This window comes from Oncorhynchus clarkii, chromosome 8, assembly GCF_045791955.1.
Source record: "Oncorhynchus clarkii lewisi isolate Uvic-CL-2024 chromosome 8, UVic_Ocla_1.0, whole genome shotgun sequence".
In the NCBI taxonomy this organism is placed as follows: Eukaryota; Metazoa; Chordata; class Actinopteri; order Salmoniformes; family Salmonidae; genus Oncorhynchus; species Oncorhynchus clarkii.
Window position 1 is genome coordinate 34437593 of NC_092154.1, and position 23631 is coordinate 34461223.

The 23631-nt window shown below is 41.9% G+C and overlaps 1 protein-coding gene across 1 annotated transcript in view; it reads right to left on the bottom strand.

Annotated features, from left to right (window-relative positions):
• Positions 1 to 23631, bottom strand: part of LOC139415315 (visinin-like 1a) — a 56208-nt gene that overhangs the window by 30056 nt on the left and 2521 nt on the right. Inside the window, exon 2 of the mRNA XM_071163354.1 lies at positions 13916 to 14082. Coding sequence (XP_071019455.1) covers positions 13916 to 14077 — 162 coding nt within the window. The 5' untranslated portion in view covers positions 14078 to 14082. The remainder of the gene's footprint in view (positions 1 to 13915; positions 14083 to 23631) is intronic.

Here is a 23631-nt window from a genome sequence, read left to right on the forward strand (position 1 = left end):
TAATTGAATATCAATAAATATTTCAGATTGCACTTCTAAGTGTCTACGCTCCATTATTTTCTTCATTTTACTCATTTAGCAGACACTCGTATCCAGATCGACTTACAACTAGGTCATTCGTTTGAACCCTTTGTATGTTTTTCATGTTTTGAACAGGTATTTTGATTCATTTCATCCAGAGCCACTTGTTATGAAAGTTGTCATTCATTCAAAGTGTTCTGTTTCTGTGGTACTCAGAGGCTGAGAGATGGATCATTGAGCTAATCTGATGTACCGGTAGGACCTACTGTGAGATGGCCACCGATATGGGCGTAATAGGCGATATGGGCGTAATAGGCGATATGGGTGTAATAGGCGATATGGGCGTAATAGGCGATATGGGCGTAATAGGCGATATGGGCGTAATAGGCGATATGGGTGTAATAGGCGATATGGGTGTAATAGGCGATATGGGTGTAATAGGCGATATGGGCGTAATAGGCGATATGGGCGATATGGGCGTAATAGGCGATATGGGTGTAATAGGCGATATTGGTGTAATAGGCGATATGGGTGTAATAGGCGATATGGGCGTAATAGGCGATATGGGCGTAATAGGCGATATGGGTGTAATAGGCGATATGGGCGTAATAGGCGATATGGGCGTAATAGGCGATATGGGCGTAATAGGCGATATGGGCGTAATAGGCGATATGGGTGTAATAGGCGATATGGGCGTAATAGGCGATATGGGTGTAATAGGCGATATGGGCTCCGGTGCCATCAGACGTTTGTTTATCTCTAACTTTGTATCTGAAAGGTGAGACTAAACTTGGTATGAAGACATTGACTGGAATGTATTTATATTTTTCAGTTATTTTTTGGTTATAGTGTCTGACACGGCCGCCCAGGGGCCAAATCTGGGGTGGGTCCATATCTATATATTTTCAGTGTACATACAACTACCTTTGTGCTTTTATCACAATGTTTACTATTATGTCCACATTTTTCATCTTATTCGTAAACCACTAGTATACAAAAGAGAGATTATTTTATTTTCTCCATATTAACACAGAACCCTTGGGGTCAAAATTGATCCCTGTTGGGGCTTTTATGGTTAAGATATCTAGGTGAGAAGCACATATCACAGTCTTAGTAAAGTACATTTTCCCTCCGTGCTAGTGGGAAAAGACAAGTGCAGGTCATTTTTTGGGGACCGGGGGCTCCGTGTTTTTTTTTAAAGATACTGTACTCTTTGAAGAGGTATGGTTTCAGAAGATTTTCGGAAGATGGGAAGGGACTCCTCTGTCCTGACGTTAGGGGGAAGCTTTTTCCGCCATTGAGTTGCCGGGACAGAGAAGAGCTTTGATTGGGCTGAGCGAGAGCTGCTTGTCATATTATTGATTGCTGCTGCCATCGTCTCTCTCTGTCACTGATTATATGACTCTTTCCATTTGTGGAAATGAAAGCACCGACAACGTCATTCATTCTAAACTTGTGACAGTAATACTCCGACTGTCTGGGAGGGGGGGGGGGGGGGGGTCACACACACACGCCCTCTGCATCAAACACCCTACAGCAATGGAAGTGAGAAGCGCCAAACCAGAACCTATCTATCCATCCCATCAATCCAGGTCAGCTTACTGTTCTGTCTCCTGGTGTGGTGCAGTGTGAGGGCCGGGTTGGGTTTCCATCAGCGTGTGTGCACGCGCGTGCGCGTGTGTGTGTGTGTGTGTGTGTGTGTGTGTGTGTGTGTGTGTGTGTGTGTGTGTGCATGTTAGACTGAGTTGGATTGGGTTTTCATCAGCGTGTACGTGTGTGTGTGCGTGTTAGGCTGAGTTGGATTGGGTTTCGATCAGCGTGATCCCCTGCTGTGTAGAGAGACCAAGGTCCTGCAGACTACTGCATGGTGCTCTGTGGGGTGGCAGATGATGTCACTGCGAGCCTTTCATTAGAAACCAAGGCCAGTTGCCAATGCACATGGCCATTTATCTCTTTTCAGTTACAGTATTGTGTATTGTATGCTAGTGATGGACCGAGTTTCAGATGTACTCATGTGTAAACTTTTTACACCGAAAAGATTGACAGTGTTGACCAAATCCTCATCTTCCTCTTCCTTCGTCCTCCACCCCCCTCCACCTACTCCTCATCTTCCTCCTCCCCAGCAGCATACCACCATGCACCCCACTGCTGGCTTGCCTCTGAAGCTAAGCAGGGTTGGTTCTGGTTGGTCCTTGGATAGGAGACCAGATGCTGCTGGAAGTGATGTTGGAGTGTCAGTAGGAGGCACTCTTTCCTCTGGTCTGAAAAAATTATAACATCCCAGTGCCCCAGGGCATTGTTTGGGGACACTGCCCTGTGTAGGGTTCTGTCTTTCGAATGGGACGTTAAACAGGTGTCCTTACTCTCTGTGGTCAAAAAATTATTGGCACTTATTATAAGAGTAGCGGTGCTAACCCCGGTTTCCTGGCTAACTTCCCAATCTGGCCCTCGTACCATCATGGCCACCTAATTCTCCCAAGGTTCAAATTGGCTCATTCATCTCCCTGTAACTATTCCCCAGGTTGTTGCTGTAAATAAGAAAATGTTCTCAGTCAGCTTACCTGCTAAAATAAGGGTAAAATAAAAAATCCTCATTATTAGAATACAGCACCAAGTGCACATTTGCTCCCCCCTTCTCCCCCAGTGCATATGCTCCCCTTCGGCTCATTACAGTGTGAAGGCTGTATTCAGCAGGAACCATACATTAACTTCATTACTCTGCTGTTCATCACTGATGACTCGGCAACATCTACATCATCACAGCAAGACCAAACACACACTGGCAACCCAGTTACTTACCTGACACCACTGCCATTACCCCGGAACCTAGATAGAGTACCGCAGTATGAGTCAAAATACCCATAAAACCTAGTGGTCAAACAAGGAAATGGTTCCAATCGTATTTTTAGAAACACTTAAAATAAGGGCTGTGTTTGGTGTAGGCTTACCCTGGTGTGACGTTTTGATAACCATGTAAATCTCTCTTGGACAAGGTAACTTTTATCTATTTATTTAGCTAAAATGCTAAAATTGTGCACAACATGACTTGAACATATCGAGCTACAACCAGGCCTGCCCTGAGAATAGTCTTGGTTTCCACTAATGCAATTCTTCATGCAGAGTGGGGGACAGAGAGACTAGCAACTAATGGAGGAAGTTATTTCTGATTTCTGCACGTAAAAATTAGCACAGGAAAGGAGTGGTTTTTATCAGGATCGGACAGAATCATTCCGGGGTTTATAAAACTGTTGCGTTAGTCGGAAAATACGGAATACGGACAGGACAAGACGGGACAGGAATTAATTTTCACTCCTTGGTCAACCTCGGGTCAACAACGTGGTAAGAAAATGCATGACGTATTCTGCTATTCTTTCAGGCGTGCAATGATGTCAGAGAGGGAAAAAACGGTGTTTGTTGTTTGCAGTAACTTTTTAGCTTTTGTAATATCGCAAACAAATGCAAGCTTCACGAATAAGGATTCCATCTTTAACATGTGATGACAATGCAACAGAACAGAATAACAGGGATGACATTTACTGTCTCGTGTGGCCAGAAACAACTGTCTGAATACCACGCTCGGACTAAACCACGCCTGCAGTTTTCTGATCTGATCCTCTCGGTCATATCTTAATAACCCAACATCAATAACTCAGCATCAACAACCCTACCTGACTCTTTTTAAATCAAATCAAATGTTATTTGTGACATACACATGGTTAGCAGATGTTAATGCGAGTGTAGCGAAATGCTTGTGCTTCTAGTTCCGACAATGCAGTAATAACCAATGAGTAATCTAACTTAACAATTCCACAACTACTACCTTATACACACACGTGTAAAGGGATAAAGAATATGTACATAAAGATACAGTGCCTTGCGAAAGTATTCGGCCCCCTTGAACTTTGCTACCTTTTGCCACATTTCAGGCTTCAAACATAAAGATATAAAACTGTATTTTTTTGTGAAGAATCAACAACAAGTGGGACACAATCATGAAGTGGAATGACATTTATTGGATATTTCAAACTTTTTTAACAAATCAAAAACTGAAAAATTGGGCGTGCAAAATTATTCAGCCCCTTTACTTTCAGTGCAGCAAACTCTCTCCAGAAGTTCAGTGAGGATCTCTGAATGATCCAATGTTGACCTAAATGACTAATGATGATAAATACAATCCACCTGTGTGTAATCAAGTCTCTGTATAAATGCACCTGCACTGTGATAGTCTCAGAGGTCTGTTAAAAGCGCAGAGAGCATCATGAAGAACAAGGAACACACCAGGCAGGTCCGAGATACTGTTGTGAAGAAGTTTAAAGCCGGATTTGGATACAAAAAGATTTCCCAAGCTTTAAACATCCCAAGGAGCACTGTGCAAGCAATAATATTGAAATGGAAGGAGTATCAGACCACTGCAAATCTACCAAGACCTGGCCGTCCCTCTAAACTTTCAGCACATACAAGGAGAAGACTGATCAGAGATGCAGCCAAGAGTCCCATGATCACTCTGGATGAACTGCAGAGATCTACAGCTGAGGTGGGAGACTCTGTCCATAGGACAACAATCAGTCGTATATTGCACAAATCTGGCCTTCATGGAAGAGTGGCAAGAAGAAAGCCATTTCTTAAAGATATCCATAAAAGGTGTAGTTTAAAGTTTGCCACAAGCCACCTGGGAGACACACCAAACATGTGGAAGAAGGTGCTCTGGTCAGATGAAACCAAAATTGAACTTTTTGGCAACAATGCAAAACGTTATGTTTGGCGTAAAAGCAACACAGCTGAACACACCATCCCCACTGTCAAACATGGTGGTGGCAGCATCATGGTTTGGGCCTGCTTTTCTTCAGCAGGGACAGGGAAGATGGTTAAAATTGATGGGAAGATGGATGGAGCCAAATACAGGACCATTCTGGAAGAAAACCTGATGGAGTCTGCAAAAGACCTGAGACTGGGACGGAGATTTGTCTTCCAACAAGACAATGATCCAAAACATAAAGCAAAATCTACAATGGAATGGTTAAAAAATAAACATATCCAGGTGTTAGAATGGCCAAGTCAAAGTCCAGACCTGAATCCAATCGAGAATCTGTGGAAAGAACTGAAAACTGCTGTTCACAAATGCTCTCCATCCAACCTCACTGAGCTCGAGCTGTTTTGCAAGGAGGAATGGGAAAAAATTTCAGTCTCTCGATGTGCAAAACTGATAGAGACATACCCCAAGCGACTTACAGCTGTAATCGCAGCAAAAGGTGGCGCTACAAAGTATTAACTTAAGGGGGCTGAATAATTTTGCACGCCCAATTTTTCAGTTTTTGATTTGTTAAAAAAGTTTGAAATATCCAATAAATGTCGTTCCACTTCATGATTGTGTCCCACTTGTTGTTGATTCTTCACAAAAAAGTACAGTTTTATATCTTTATGTTTGAAGCCTGAAATGTGGCAAAAGGTCGCAAAGTTCAAGGGGGCCAAATACTTTCGCAAGGCACTGTATATGAATGAGTGATGGTACAGAACGGCATAGGCAAAATGCAGTAGATGGTATCGAGTACAGTATATACATATGAGATGAGTAAAGTAGGGTATGTAAACATAAAATTGTCATTGTTTAAAGTGGCTAGTGATACATGTATTACATCAAGATGGCAAGATGCAGTAGATGGTATCGAGTACAGTATATACATATGAAATGCGTAATGTAGGGTATGTAAACATTATATTAAGTGGCATTGTTTAAAGTGGCTAGTGATACATTTTTTACATCAATTTTTCCATTATTAAAGTGGCTGGAGTTGAGTCAGTATGTTGGCAGCAGCCACTCAATGTTAGTGGTGGCTGTTTAACAGTCTGATGGACTTGAGATAGAAGCTGTTTTTCAGTCTCTCGGTACCTGCTTTGATGCACCTGTACTGACTTTGCCTTCTGGATGATAGTGGGGTGAACAGGCAGTGGCTCAGGTGGTTGTTGTCCTTGATGATGTAAGAAAACAACCCAACTAAGTGACCCAATGCCTGCAACCCAGCAGTTGGGTCATTCAAACAACCCAGCATTTTCGAGAGTGTAGGCTAGGTTGAAGATACTGTAGTTATCTAGCGACCTAAGCCAACAACTACTAATTATCATCATAAACAAATGTCATTAGCATCACAAAAACTTAAATTCAAATTAAAATTACAGGAGGCTACAGTAATATAAGATTCTGTAGTTGGCTTGACAGCCAATATTGTATTATTCAACTTTGCTATTAAAATACTGTGCACCTGTCTATATAAGGTCCCACAGTTGACAGTGCATGTCAGAACAAAAACCAAGCCATGGGGTCGAAGGAATTATCTTGTGTCGACTCACAGATCTGGGGAAGGGTACCAAAAAATGTAGTTACCATTGAACATTCTCAAGAACACAGTGGCCTCCATCATTCTTCTTTTTACCCCCTTTTCTACCCAATTTCATGGTATCCAATTGTTAGTAGTTACTATCTTGTCTCATCACTACAGGCTCGGGAGAGACGAAGGTTGAAAGCCATGCGTCCTCCGAAACACAACCCAACCAAGCCGCACTGCTTCTTAACACAGCGCACATCCAACCCGGAAGCCAGCCGCACCAATGTGTCGGAGGAAACACCTGCCAACCTGGTTAGCGTGCACTGCGCACGGCCCGCCACAGGAGTTGCTAGTGCGCGATGAGACAAGGATATCCCTACCGGCCAAGCCCTCCCTAACCCGGACGACACTGGGTCAATCGTGCGTCACCCCACGGACCTCCCGGACGCGACCGGCTGCGACAGAGCGCGAACCCAGAGTCTCTGGTTGCTAGCTAGGGCTGCGATGCAATGCCAGAGACCACTGCGCCACCCGGGAGGCCCCTCTCCATCATTCTTAAATAGAAAAAGTTTGGAACAACAAAGACTTTTCCTAGAACTGGCCGCCCGGCCAAACTGAGCAATCGGGGGAGAAGGGCCTTGGTTAGGGAGGTGACCAAGAACCCAATGTTCAATCTGACAGAGCTCCAGAGTTCCTCGGGATAATCTTCCAGAAGGACAATCATCTCTGCAGTACTCCACCAATAAGGCCTTTATGGTAGAGTGGCCAGACAGAACCCACTCCTCAGTAATGGGCACATGACAGCCCGCTTGGAGTTTGCCAAAAGGCACCTAAAGACTCTCAGACCATGAGAAACAAGATGCTCGGGTCTGATGAAACAAAGATTGAACTCTTTGGCCTGAATGCAGGTGTAAAAGCCACCGTGCTTCTACACCTGCATTGCTTGCTGTTTGGGGTTTTAGGCTGGGTTTCTGTATAGCACTTTAAGATATCAGCAATGTACGAAGGGCTATATAAATACATTTGATTTGATTTGATTCATTGTGCTCACAATGACGCATCTCAATCTTTACAGCCGATCGATTTCTGGGTTCGGTCTGGAAAACTATTACTGGAAATCATTGGTACGCAGCTGCGCATGCAAACAGGGACAACAGAGAGGATCAAAATAGAATCTACCACCACAGAGGCAAAAAAAACAACACCAAAGCTATGCCTTCAGCATGCACTGATATTTTGATTCTGATATTTTGCTCACCCCCCAAAAAAGGTTTACTTGATTCCTACAAAAGGATTGCCACTACAAATACAGTTGAAATGAAAAAAGAGTGATTTGAAAAGAAAGATTGAATGTAGTTTTAACTTAGCCTATTTGAGCACACTGGGACTCCAGAGAGTTGACAATGGAAGTCGAGATACTTCAGTATTTAGCACTGTGACAGAAATGGCATCTGGACAGTTGTCTCAGGTGGATGGTTTGTGAACCATTCAAAAGCATTATGTCATGGCCGACTGCCCCTATCCCCCGTTCTCTCACCCCTCCCCCCCCCTTCTCACGATCACTGAACATACACTCCCCTACGTATTTAGTTGAACGGTGATGCTGAAATGTGTACATTTGGCTCTATACTTCAGCATTTCATGAGGCGACAGAAGAGAATGTCACCTTTAATTTTAGGTTATTTTCATACCTATAGTGTGGTCCAAAATTATTGGATCCCTTGATGAAGATGAGCCAAAAAGATATAAATAACACAAATACTGTGGTATATTGTCTGCTCAAAATGTTAATTTTTTTACAATTCTATTATTTTATACTATTACAATTGCTTAGAGAAAGAGACGTTGTTTAACAAGTAAATTGTTTATTTTTTATTGGATCCCCTGTTATCAATACACCAGCACCCTCCCCTTGTGAGGATCACGACACTGAGCCTTTTTCTAAAATGTTTTATGAGATCATATAACACGTGGGAGGGATCTTATATCGTTCCCACTGGGCACAGACAGAATTCAACGTCTATTCCACGTTGGTTCAACGTTGATTCAACCAGTCTGTGCCCAGTGAGCTATCGCATATAAAATATTTCCTGATCCTTGATATCCTTTGTCTGTGCTTATGGACGGCCCTCTTCAATTCAAACCACAGGTTTTCAATGGGGTTCACGTCCGGAGACTGAGATGGCCATTGCAATATGTTGATTTTGAGGTCAATTAACCATTTCTTTGACGATTTTGATGTGTGATTGGGGCTATTGTCTTGTTGGAAGATTCACTTGCAGCCAAGTTTTAGACCCCTGGCAGAGGCAAGCAGATTTTTGACTAAAATGGCCTTATGCTGTTCATGAAGCTGTTGACCTTAACAAGGGCTTCAGGGCCAATGGAAGGAAAATGGCCAAATAACATCAAAGAACCAGCACCATATTTTACAGTAGGGATGAGATATTTTCTGCATATGCATTGTTCCGTCGAACGCCAAACCCACCGCTGTTGTGAGTGGCCAAAGACCGCTATTTTCGTATCATATGATAATAATTATGCATAATCATGAAGACATTTTGAATAATGATGAGTGATAAAGTTACAGATGAACAAAGATCGTACCCTCCAAAAAATGCTAACCTCCCTTGTTATTGGTAATGGTGAAAGGTTAGAATGTTTTGGGGGCATGATCTTTGTGCATCTGTAACATTCATGTGGAAGTGTTCAAAAAACATATTATATTATTTTTATTTAACTAGGCAAGTCAGTTAAGAACAAATTCTTATTTTCAATGACGGCCTAGGAACAGTGGGTTAACTGCCTGTTCAGGGGCAGAACGACAGATTTGTACCTTGTCAGCTCGGGGGTTTGAACTTGCAACCTTCCGGTTACTAGTCCAACGCTCTAACCGCTAGGCTAACCGCTAGGCTACCCACCCCTAAAAGTGACTCCAAAATGACACAATACATTATTTACGTCTGTATTCCGTCTTCCTCTGTGGAGATGGGAGAACCTTCAAGAAGGACAACCATCCCTGCAGCACTCCATCAATCAGGCCTTTAAGGTATAGTGGACAGACGGAAGCCACTCCTCAGTAAAAGGCACATGACAGCCTGCTATGAGTTTGCCAAAAGGCACCTAAAGACTCTCAGACCATGGGAACAAGATTTGCTGGTCTAATGAAACCATGATTTAACTCTTTGGCCTGAATTCCAAGCGTCACATCTGGAGGAAACCTGGCACCATCCCTACGGTGAAGCATGGTGGTGGCAACATCATGCTGTGGGGATGTTTTTCAGAAGCAGGGACTGGGAGACTAGTCAGGATCAAGGAAAAAATGAACGGAGTAAAGTACAAAGAGATCCTTGATGCAAACCTGCTCCAGAGCGCTCAGGACCTCAGACTGGGGAGACCCTAAGCACACAGCCAAGAAAACACAGGAGTGGCTTCGAGACAAGTCTCTGAATGTCCTTGAGGGGCCCAGCCCGGACTTGAACCCAATCAAACATCTCTGGAGAAACCTGAAAATAGCTGTGCAGCAACGCTCCCCATCCAACCTGACAGAGCCTGAGAGGATCTGCAGAAAAGAATGGGAGAAACTCCCCAAATACAGATGAGAAAAACTTGTAGCGTCATACCCAAGAGGACACGAGACTGTAATCGCTGCCAAAGGTGCTTCAACAAAGTACTGAGTAAAGGGTCTGAATACTGTTTTATTTCAGTTTTTAAATTTTTTCTAAATTAGCAAACATTTGTAGAAAACAGTTTTTGCTTTGTCATTATGGGGTATTGTGTGTAGATTGATGAAGGGAAAAACGATGTAATTAATTTTAGAAAAAGGCTGTAACCAAACAAAATATGGAGAAAGTCTAGGGGTCTGTGTCACGGCTCTCGTCGTAATGATGACCGGACCAAAGTGCAGCGTGGTACGTGTTCATGATTAAATTTGATCACAAAACACTCTAACAAAATAAACAATTTTCATTTCATTTTACCTTTATTTAACCAGGCAAGTCAGTTAAGAACAAATTCTTATTTTCAATGACGGCCTAGGAACAGTGGGTTAACTGCCTGTTCAGGGGCAGAACGACAGATTTGTACCTTGTCGGCTCGGGGGTTTGAACTTGCAACCTTGCGGTTACTAGTCCAACGCTCTAACCACTAGGTTACCCTGCCGCCCCGGTTCTGTAAGGTGCATAAACTATACAGAAAACAACTACCCACAAAACACAGGTGGGAAAAGGCTGCCTAAGTATGATTCCCAATCAGAGACAACGATAGACAGCTGTCCCTGATTGAGAACCATACCCGGCCAAAACATAGAAATAAAGAAACTAGAATGCCCACCCTAGTCACACCCTGGCAAAATAGAGATTAAAAGCCTCTGTCACGCCCTGGCCATAGAGTCTGAATACTTTCTGAAAGCACTGTATGTACGCAAAATGTGACATTGTACTTTCTCCTCATATAAAACATTCTATCTAAAATCCAAAATGGAAGAGTGTAGAGCAAAATTAAATGTTTTTGCTTATCTGTCCAAATAAATACGTAAGGGGAGGGAGGGTATGTAAGTCACATGGAACACACACACACACACACACACGTGAGCGCTCCCACGCATTTGCACAAACACACCGTTCCTTTTCACAGGAACAGTCTGTCCAGCTAACGTGACATCATCCATTTAATCACTATCTGAGCTTTTGGATTGAAATAAAACCTTAACATTGATATCCTGTTGCCTGGGAACAAAATAGAATGCCACAATAAAAGGTGAACATGTCAGCAGCCATCAGCCTTTAGAACCTCTGTGGAATGCCACTCTGTAGTATGTATGGTACATAATGTTCACCCACAGTGCACTCAATGTATTGATTGTGTATTACAGTAAAAATGTTCTCCAAAGTGTCGGAGTACAAAACCCTCTCAGCCAGGCACACAGAACCCCAATTGGGGCTAAGAGGGTGTACATGTAGGCCGCCTGCATGTACAGTCGAAGTCTGAGGTTTATATCCACTTAGGTTGGAGTCACTAAAACTCGTTTTTCAACCACTCCACAAATTTCTTGTTAACAAACTATAGTTTTGTCAAGTCGGTTAGGACATCTACTTTATGCATGGCACAAGTAATCTTTCCAACAATTGTTTACAGACAGATTATTTCACATATAATTCACTGTATCACAATTCCAGTGGGTCAGAAGTTTACATACACTAAGTTGACTGTGCCTTTAAACAGCTTGGAAAATTCCAGAAAATGTTGTCATGGCTTTAGAAGCTTCTGATAGGCTAATTGACATCATTTGAGTCAAATGTAGGCGTACCTGTGGATGTATTTCAAGGCCTACCTTCAAACTCAGTGCCTCTGCTTGACATCATGGGAAAATCAAAAGACATCAGCCAAGACCTCAGAAGAAAATGTGTTCTGTCTCCTAGAGATTGATGTAATTTGGTTCGGAAAGTGCAATTCAATCCCAGAACAACAGCAAATGACCTTGTGAAGATGCTGGAGGAAACAGGTACAAAAGTATCTATATTCACAGTAATACGAGTCCTATATCGTCATAACCTGAAAGGCCGCTCAGCAAGGAAGAAGCCACTGCTCAAAAACCGCCATAAAAAAGCCAGACCTCGGTTTGCAACTGCACATGGGGACAAAGATTGTACTTTTTGGAGAAATATCCTCTGTTCTGATGAAACAAAAATTGAACTTTTTGGCCATAATGACCATTGTTATGTTTGGGGGAGGCTTGCAAGCCAAAGCACACCATCCCAACCGTGAAGCACGGGGGTGGCAGCATCATGTTGTGGGGGTGCTTTGCTGCAGGAGGGACTGGTGCACTTCACAAAACAGATGGCATCACGAGGAAGGACAATTATGTAGATATATTGAAGCAACATCTCAAGACATCAGTCAGGAAGTTAAAGCTTGGTTGGAAATGGGTCTTCCAAATGGACAATGACCCCAATCACACTTCCAAAGTTGTGGCAAAATGGCTTAAGGACAACAAAGTCAAGGTATTGGAGTGGCCATCACAAAGCCCTGACCTCAATCCTATAGAAAATTTGTGGGCAGAACTGAAAAAGCGTGTGCGAGCAAGGAGGCCTACAAACCCGACTCAGTTACACCAGCTCTGTCAGGAGGAATGGGCCAAAATTCACCAAACTTATTGTGGGAAGCTTGTGGAAGGCTACCCGAAACGTTAAACAATTTAAAGGCAATGCTACCAAATACTAATTGAGTGTATGTAAACTTCTGACCCACTGGGAATGTGATGAAAGAAATAAAAGCTGAAATAAATAATTCTCTCTAGTATTATTCTGATATTTCACATTCTTAAAATAAAGTGGTGATCCTAACTGACCTAAGACAGGGAATTTGTTCTAGGATTAAATGTCAGGAATTGTGAAAAAACTGAGTTTAAATGTATTTGGCTAAGGTGTATGTAAACTTCCGACTTCAACTGTATATTTTAATCTGTGTTTATGCATAGTAGCGTGTTCTAAAGCCTCAGCTAAAGCAGACTAGGCGTGCATCCCTATTCCCTTTATAGTGCACTACTTTAGACCTGGACCCATAGGGCTCTGGTTAAAAGTAGTGCACTATCTAGGGAATTGGGTGCCATTTCGGAAACAATCCTGAGCAGCGTTGGTATTTTGAGCCATGCCATTAGAACTCTGTAACATGGCTAATGTAATGGTCTTTCATTACGGGGCATTTCCTGAGAGGACTGACCAGGGTAATGATGTAAGTGACTATATATCCACTAATCAGAAATCTACCCTCCAGTTCACATGACACTGTACACATGGTCAATATTCATACAGCATAGGATACAAAGTGGTCTAAGGGAATAAGACCTTAATGTTCTTATTTCGATTCATTAAATAGAAGATTAGAAAGATTGAACGTAGTTTTAATGAAATGTTAGCTATCTAATGTACTTAGAATTAAAACATTTATAATTCATGGGTTCTAATTGAATTGATTTCCTTTTTTGAAGACTTTTCCCCGAGTAATAATATTTAAGGAGATTTTGATCAGTGCTCATTTTCCTGCCCAGATACAAGAGGGAACGAATAACATAACAGATACAGCTGAGGGAACGAATAGGAGAGGAGTATGATATCGCGTACTGTAATGTTCTCGTTACTCATTACAGTACTTTCAGTAAACTTGCCATAGTATCATGTTGGTTCGATTGCTCTGCCACTGCGATGACATACACTTCTGTTATCCTCACAAACCACCAAAACCTTGGCATTTCTGCTAGTTCTCAAAATGTCTGTAGAGTATTGAGTTATATGGTTTTAGAAAATGTGGACTTGTGGGGAAATTGAAACCATGTAGCACTGTGCTTCTCTTCTCCACTCCTCTACTCAACTATATAGAGACATAGCTGATAAAAATGTTTGTGTCTATGCAGATGTTGGCAAAGTGACAGTGATAGGCTGCATCCCAAAATGACACCCCTGTTCTCTATATAGTGCACTACCTTTGACCAGAGCCTGATGGGATCTTGTGAAAAATTGTGCACTTTATAGGTAATAGGGTGCAGTCAGATGAGGGCAGTGACAGTGTTCTGTAGCTACCTTCACATAGAGTTGTTGGAACTCGTCTAGATTGAGTCGTCCACTGGGGCAGTCTTTCAGGAAGCCTTTGTACCACTGTTTCAGCTCGTGCTCATTAAATTCCGTGCTCTTCACCAGATCCTCCATCACCTCCGGGGTCAGCTTGCTGTTTTTCGCTCCCATTTTGTCTGGAAAAAAATGTCAGAATAATTATTTTCGAATGTCAGCGGGGGGAAAGATGCTGAACTATTTTTGGAAAGTCTGCAAAGAATGAATTCCAAATATTTTTCTTTACATTGCTTTTCTCCCAGACCAGGTTAAATACCTGGGACAGTCTGGACAAACAATGCCAGAAATCAGCAGAGTCATCAATCAGGCCTGCTTTGAACGAGGGAGAATACTCTAGAGCGGCAAATTTTATTTTACACACCTACTCCACCTCTGTGGCTAGAAATGGCTGTAATGTGTCCACGACACCTGTAAAACTAAAATATCACCCTAATACATTATGTGATATTTAGGGTTGAACACTATGTGTGGATTTATATACTGTGTCTATATTTAGCTGCACCAGGGACAATAAAACACAGATGATCAATGGACCAAAGCATATTCTTGGATGGCTTCAATGATTGTCTTATTTTTAACCCAACAGGTTTGATACATTGGTAGAGTTTAGGCCTGCATACACTAGGGAGTAGCCTACCTACTAGTAGCTGGCTACTACATCAAAGCATACTGTATAATGCAAACAACAATGCAATCCATCACTTCTGCTCTGCCTAAGTACCTAAAATCACTCAACAACACACATGCACCAGGTCAGACCACTGGAGATTGGAGCAAATTAGTCTGTATCCAACAGCAATCCCTTGAGATTATTAGGATGAGTGGACCTGAGTCGCTCGCTTTAATGTGATGCCATAACTGTGACTTGATTCATATTTTTGTTGTGCCTAATTTCCCCATCGGCCCACGATGCTTAGCCTTAGCCCTATCTCCACAGCCTGCAGCTGTTTTCACCAAAGTCCCTGTATCAGCCCAGCTCACACTGCTTCACACACACACTTACGTACGTACGCACACACACACACACACACACATACACACGCACACAGCGCATCACACTGATTCTAATTCAGCCAGATGAGTTAATTAAGCACCATGTACTTAGCATAATTAACAAATACATTTTAAAGTAAAACATCCGTGTCTCAGCATCAGGGTTGGGCTCAATTTGAATTGAAGGCAATCACTTCAGGGAGTAATTTGAATGAAAAATTCTGAAATCTTTAACTTTTGAAATAAATAGCTTTTCAGTTTATAGAGAAGTCATTGAAAATAAATGTCTTTTTTTTTTCCATTATTGAAGTGTAATCTTAGTTTACTTCCTGAATTGACGGCCTTCAAATTGAACATCAGCCCAACCCGGCTCGGCATCACTGTTAGCGTGGAAGTGCCCAGATGTAATGGTTGTGTAATTCTTAGCGAGCAAGATTAATGTAAAATGGGGAAAGTTCTCAATGTCGCAATTGCATAAAACAATGAGAAATTATAGGATACCATCGGAAAGGCCATATCAGTTAATGAATTTCCTCCTGTAGCAAACAAAGAGCAGCACTTTAAAGGATCAATTATATTATTTCTGATTGAATTACCACAGATATGACAGAATATTCTCTAGAAGATAACAAATTGCAAATTCTGATTTAATTACATGCAGCATTTTAACATTGCCTCTGCTAAGGGGTAAACAACCACATAAAAAGTGATTATTCATCCAACACCAACCAAATACTAATAACACAAGGAATTCAGAACAACAAAAAAAATATATATTTAATTTCATGGCTTAGAGGTGAAACCGAATGCATGACAAGCGGGACTCACAATCAAATTGCCATGCCAACAAACAATTAATAGGGATTGTGAGCTAGCCACAGAACAGAACTGAATAACAATGGCAAGACATCACCAAAAGAATACCTAACCTAGTGCAAGATAAGGCCTCAGATTGCCTGATAAATGAACTGGATGTCAGCCTCTCTGATCTATGGGGTGAAGTGGATAGATGCTCTCTGTCCTTAGTGATTACCACAGTTTAGAATGGCCTATTCCCCTGAGACATAGAGAGTACTATACACTCCCTATCATCTGCGCCTTAGCTCGCACTGCAGGCTAGGGCAAAACGACCCTGATGCCAAGTCAAGTCTCAAATCCTTTCATTGTACTGAGTGAGGTAGCTATGGTACAAATACTCTGTCCCATACTCTTTCATTGGACTGAGGTAGCAGCATGAGCCAACAAAGACTCCTTCTTGACACAGAGTGTTTCTTGATATCTCAGAATGAGACAGCTGTTGATATACAGGGCCTTCGGAAAGTACTCAGACCCCTTGACTTTTTCCATATTTTGTTACGCTAAAGCTTTATTTGAAAATGTATTGAAACAAATAGAACATCTCATCCATATACACACAATACCCCATAATGACAAAGCAAAAGCATGTTTGTAGAAATTTGGGCTAAATTATAAAAAATAAAAAAAAATATTATTGAGTATTCAGACCCTTTACTCAGTACTTTGTTGAAGCACCTTTGGCAACGATTACAGCATCTTCTTGGGTATGACGCTACAAGCTTGGCACACCTGTATTTGGGGAGTTTCTCCCATTCTTCTCTGCAGATCCCCTCACGCTCTGTCGGGTTGGATGGGGGACGTTGCTGCACAGCTATTTTCAGGTCTCTCCAGAGATGTTCAATAGGGTTCAAGTCCAGGCTCTGGCTGGGCTACTCAAGGACATTCAAAAGACTTGTCCAGGAGGCATTCCTGTGTTGTCTTTGCTGTGTGCTTAGGGTCGTTGTCCTGTTGGAAGGTGAACCTTCGCCCAAGTCTGTAGTCCTGAGAGCTCTGGAGCAGGTTTGCATCAAAGGTCTCTCTATACTTTGCTCCGTTCATCGTTGTCCCGATCCTGACTAGTCTCCTAGTACCTGGCGCTGAAAAACATCCCCAAAGCATGATGCTGCCACCACCATGATTCCCCGTAGGGATGGTGTCAGGTTTCCTCCAGATGTGATGCTTGGCATTCAGAGCAGAGGATCTTCATCAGACAAGAGAATCTCATGGTCTAAGAGTCCTTTAGCTGCCTTTTGGCAAACTCCGAACAGGCTGTCATGTGCCTTTTAATGAGGAATGGCTTCAGTCTAGCCACCCTACCATAAAGACCTGATTGGTGAAGGGCTGCAAAGATGGTTGTCCTTCTGGAAGTTTGGCCCGGTGGCCATCTCTAGGAAGAGTCTTGGTGGTTCCAAACTTCTTCCATTTAAGAATGATGGAGGCCACTGTGTTCTTGGGGACCTTCAATACTGCAGACATTTTTTGGTACCCTTCCCCAGATCTGTGCCTCAACACAATCCTGTCTCGGACAATTCCTTCGACCTCATGGCTTGGTTTTTGCTCTGACAGGCACTGTCATCTGTGGGACCTTATATAGACAGGTGTGTGCCTTTCCAAATCATGTCCAATCAATTGAATTTACCACAGGTGGAGTCCAATCAAGTTGTAGAAACGTGTCAAGGATGATCAATGGAAACAGGATGCACCTGAGCTCAATTTTGAGTCTCATAGCAAAGGGGTCTGAATACTTATGTAAATAAGGTATTTCAGTTGTTGTTTTTTTAAGACGTTTGCAAACAATTCTAAAAACCTTTTTTTGCTTTGTCATTATGGGGTATTGTGTGTAGATTTCTGAGGACGTTTTTTATATTCATTCAATTTTAGAATAAAGCTGTAATGAAAGCGTCAAGGGGTCTGAATACTTTGTGAAGGCACTGTAAAGTGAATGAATTATAAATATATTGCATCTAACGCTGACCCAAGTGACTCTTAGTCTCAACAGACAGGGCTTGAGTGAAGGCGACTGTTAGGCTACATCCAAGGAACATCAACAGGCCCCTTGCCATATTAATGTTACGGACACATTTGCAGTTCTGACAAGCACATACTTATTGCCTTCCTCACAAAACAACTCTATCATGTTATTCTTGGGGATCTTAGAACAACTGAAGATCACACTCCACTTAAACTATTTCCGGAACTTTCATGTCATGGCATGAAATGGAATTAGATTGTGCTCTAATTACAAATCATCAAAGGGAACATATACCAAAGTGTTGGAAGTAGTTTGGAGAACATTGCTTACGTGACGAGTAGCCGTGGCTATGCTTTAGCTCAGTGGGCTATCAATCTGGCCATGGCACAGGCCTAGTAAAGACCATGATACTGTAACTATCTCCAAATCAAATCAAATCAAATTTATTTATATAGCCCTTCGTACATCAGCTGATATCTCAAAGTGCTGTACAGAAACCCAGCCTAAAAGAGGACTGAACACACCCACAAAAGGACCATGCTATGAACCCACAAGGGTAGTAGCCTGGCAGTGTATGAAACCAACATCAGACCATGGATCTCCTGACCCAGCAACGCAGCAACCAGTTTGGCAGTGAAAGTCAACGCACATCTCCAGAAGAAGCTGTGTTGTTGTGAGCATACCCATATGACAAACAACAGGCGATAGATGGATGGGGCTGTATTGTCGACGCAAGCAGCACGTTCTGACAAAAATTTAAGGGAGACTCCAATGAAGTAGACTCCAAAACAACAGCAGCAGCAGCAGACCGACCTGTCCCATTAGAGCAATGATGAGCATACATCGTCCACTACCGGGCTACTACCCATCCACTCTGAGAGGTGTGACACTTTAAAAGCTCTCCCATTCACACCCTGCGAGCACAGCAAGTCTGATAATGGTTACTTTCTTTGCAAAGCTCTCAAACACAGCACGGTTGCCAAGAGCCGTAGTCGGCGAACTAGGCTATCCGCTGATATTAAAACTGTACATATTTCCGAAGTACAAGTTCAGTTCAGAGCATCAGCATCAGCTATCCACAGTGAGTGACTAGATGTGACATGCAGGGATGTGGTGCTGCCGCAGCACGGGGGAGCGGCGCTCCCTCACCCTTTTCAATTTGAGAATACATGGCAGTGGCGGTCGGTGAAGTTTAAGATGAGGGAGGACGGTTATTTTTTTGATGAGCACTGCTATAGCTGTGGCAGTCATGGCATTTTGTCAGCCGGTGATTGTCAAGCAAATAACTGCCGGTCTCAAGGTAATTGACCGTTAATTAACATAAACACATTTAGCATCTACTGGCTTCCACACATAGCCTACAAGCCACCGATGCAGACCTTTTGGAGCATCTACATTTTAAAAAGTCTAATAAATCCATGTAATATAGACTACACCATCACAATAAATACATTATTTTTTATTTTAGACAAATCTAAAGAAACATGATATGAAGAAAATGTAGTCTACTTCAGAAGAACAGAATAGCATACTCTGAGTTGCCCGTATGTTAGGCCCTGATCTGGCTATATATACCATATCATATGAATGTTGGCTACACTAGATCATTTAGCAGGCAATATTTGCTTAGAATTCCGTGGAATTATTTTATATTATTTTATAGTATGAAGAATGTAATAGCTGAATGAAATAGAAAGGATATTTTCTCCAAGTGATTTGAGGGAGTGAGCAAATGTGGCTGTTCTGTGTTGAACGGTTAACAAAGAAACAAGTGCTCCAAAACGCTTAATTTAGACGTATTTATGTCACTTCAGTTGTGATACAAACGTTGGGCTTCATGTTTTGATTTTTAATACATTCGAAGGGCTGAGTGATGCGAATCTAATGAGCTCTAAAGTCGCATGAAAGGCATGAGCTCTGATTCGTTTTTTTTTTGCGCAGGCTGTACACACTTCATCAGTCTTTCATTCACAATTTGACAAGCGCTTGATAACGCCTCGCATTTCCCGGCGGGATCCCCTTTGTGTGGCCCTATAAAAAAAACATGCCTTTTGCGGCTTTGTGGCCGTTGTGCCCTTGGGCTGAATATAATCATCATAATTTCCTTCTCTCAGCTGCATGCTCCAAAGCACTTCTCACTCACATGGCACTTGGTCGCCTGATCCAGTCGTTCTCACAGGCTACAGGTGAAGACAGACACATCGGGACGCAACGGTGCTTGTCCTTATCCAATTCTGAGGTGCATAATTGAAGATATTGGAAGAACTATCCACATTTACTTTGCGTCAGCCAACAAGATGAGTAGGCCTAACGAACAGCAAAAGCACTAGCCTATGTCAATGTACTATCCACCAGAGTACAAATGTTGACCTATTCTGTGCGAGAAATAAATATTCCAAACATAGTCTGGGACAGTTGTGGGATGCGATAGATCCCAAATTAATACAACCACTGGCATAAAAAAAAAAGTTTATTAAGTAATGAGGCTGACACAACAGATTAGAACATTTAGCTTAAAATGTTGCTGAACGAACAGGCTATTTCTTCGTGTTATAAACACAGCAATGCGCACACGGCAGTAGGCTACAAGCATGAATGTTCAATTAGCAGGTAAACACCATTCTCAACCACGACTGCGAATGCGATTATGCATGTGTTGCTTTTATTAGAAAGGTGCATTTTTATGTTGAAAATTATATTCCACAAATTTAAAACTCAAGTGCTGTATGTGTTTGCCAGTTAGGCTCTACACCTTTTGTAACGTGGATTAATGTGCTTCATTTTAAGTTATTCAATTAAGTTATTTGGCCACTTTAGTCGTGATACAAACCTTATCAAACCATATAGGCCTATGGGCTAGGCTACATTAGGTGTGCGGCTATAATTTGAAAAAGTCGCAAAAAAGACATACTCTGTTTCTTTCCTTAAGCTGGGCATCATTCAGAAGTGATAATGTATCATTCACAGGCGATGCACAAGTGATCAGACACACACATCAGACTATTCCTGATTTAATCTTGTCTTTACATATATACTAAATATTACATGTAAAACTTGTTTGTATTTAGAATGGACCATTATCATGCACCTGTCTCAAAACAGGGGCAGGGGAAAAAAATACATGTCATCTATGCACCTAAAGGGCGAATTGAGGACGCTATTCCCGCAATGTGCTTAAATTTAGGAAAGTTGAGAAATAAATATAGTTGGCCTAGCCTATAGAAAGGTGATGAGAACCTCCTCTTTTTAATAGAGGCCATCACTCTGTTTTCTCACACAATTGCATAGCCTATAGAAATGTTGCTCAACATGAGCTCATGGGCTTTCATGAAGTGTTTGATTTGATTTTTGATTGCATTTACATTGATGGCAGAGTGATTAGAGGGACAATAGAGCCCTGAGTACCAGGCAGTTATCAAGTTTGGTAGGCTACTAATGGCCATCAGCAGCATCAGAACGTAGGACAAACCTAATTACCGTGACTAAACGGTCATGTGGAATTTGACTGCCGTTTCTAATACAACATACTGAATGACTGTCATTCATATTTTATTCATGCAGCTCAATGTAACATTGATAGGCTTAGGCTACTACATGATACTCACATTTTCCCTGTACCCATCATGAGGTTGCTACAACTTAGCCTATGAATGAAATTTTACAACGTAGATGCACAGGTCGAGAGAAATTTTAATATTTAAGGTGGCAGACAGTGACACATTCAATACCGCCTTTTACAATCTTGCCTGCATCTAGCTGATCTAGGGTGTAACCATTAGTACAACAGTTGCAAACGAGTGTTTCTATTGGACAAATTCAGTTATGTTTATCCCCGTTTTTCTCCATTTGCTTCATTTTAAGATTTTTTTTTACAAACACAGTTCACCTTCATAGCAGCCACATACAACCAGTGTGATCCCTTTGATCGTTAGATAATTCCTTCTCTCATCCACGCTCTCTCGTCCTTTCATCTTTTCCCTTCGCTTGTGGACTTCAGTGCACAACACATCAGCTGTCTGTGACCAGTCGAAAAAACCTTCCAAAGCCAAACCTTTACATCATAACCGCTACACACAGCCTACATCGTTGTCACATATTCGCTAACGTCAAGTTAACATAGCTACAATAACTAATTTGCTAGTAAACCCGCTACAATCATGCAGTACAGTGTATAGTTAGAAAGCAGTTTAGCAGTGGCACTACATTATTAAAACCAAAAGCTTACCTTGACTTGGAAGAATTCCATCATTGGATAGCCATAACCAGATAGGCAACAAAGATCCCTCTCTGTTTGAGCTGGGTGTTTGAGTGGGCTAAACTAGCTAGCGGCATTGGCGAGCTAAGTCTCTCTCTCTCTCTCGCTTCTCCTTCATTTTTTAAGAAAATGTATTTGTTCAAAACTGTTCAACTATTGTCTTTCTCTCTCTTTGAGTCAACTACTCACCACATTTTATGCACTGCAGTGCTAGCTAGCTGTACCTTATGCTTTCAGTACTAGATTAATTAGATGTTCCTTTGAACAACATGTCAGTTCATGCTGCAAGCGCTTTGATAGGTTGGAGGACGTCCTCCGGAAGTTGTCATAATTACAGTGTAAGTCTATGGAAGAGGGTGAGAACCACAAGCCTCCTAGGTTTGTATTGAAGTCAATGTATCCAGTGGACAGAAACTATCTGACCTCCAGCTACACCATGGTGTCACCCTACAGAGAGCTGTTGAGGCTACCTTAGACCTTCATTGCATAACAGTGTGTTTTAATCAATTATTTGGTGAAATGTGAATATATTTAGTATAGTTTTATCTAAATAGTTTTCACTATTTTTATTTCTATGAAATTCTCTGAGGAGGATGGTCCTACCCTTCCTCCACTGAGGAGCCTCCGCTGATACACCCAGTCACTACAAAGAATCAGATATCCTTCCTAACTCAGTTGCCGGAGAGGAAATAAACTGCTCAGGGATTTCATCATGAGGCCAAAGTAATACTGCAAAAAATATGGCAAAGAAATTAACCTTAAGTTCTGAATAAAAATCATTACCTTTGGGGCGAACACAACACATCACTGAGTACCATTCTACATATTTTTAAGCATGGTGGTGGCTGTATCATGTTATGGGTATGCTTGTCATTGGCAAGGACTATGAAGTTTTTTAGGATAAGAGGAAACGGAATAGAGCTAAGCACAGGCAAAATCCTAAAGGAAAAACTGGTTCAGTCTGCTTTCCAAAAGACACAGGGAGACAAATTCACCTTTCAGCAGAACAATAACCTAAAACACAAGGTCAAATATACACTTGAGTTGCTTACCAAGACGACATTGAAAGTTCATGAGAGGCCTAATTACAGTTTTGACTTAAATTGGCTTGAAGATCTATGGCAAGACTTGAAAAATGGCTGCCTAGCAATGATCAGCAACAAACTTGACAAAGCATGAAGAATTTAAAAAAATAATAATGTGCAAATATTGTACAATCCAGGTGTGCAGCCAAAGACAGAAAACTCTACCAGGGGTTGCTAAAAAGGCTTTCCTCAAAACATTTTGTGATGGACTTGGGGCTCATGTACGACGCACTTGAACACGCTCTCCTGCCCGAGCGCTTATTGCGTATGCAGACAAACTTATCCACCGCATGAACCTCATCGTCACTCCAACGAGGTCTAGGATCCAAATTCACAGCGCGTCTGCCTTGACGTTCATAAATCACTTGGTTAGGGTGCTGTCCTTTCAGCACCACGATTCCAAGTGCGCTCAAATTGCTTAGAATAACCCTCATCAAGATCTGCTGCCGACACCTAATAGTCACACTCATCACTTATTATTATCATTATTACAAATACAAGATTATCACTTCTCACAGTGGTGCTT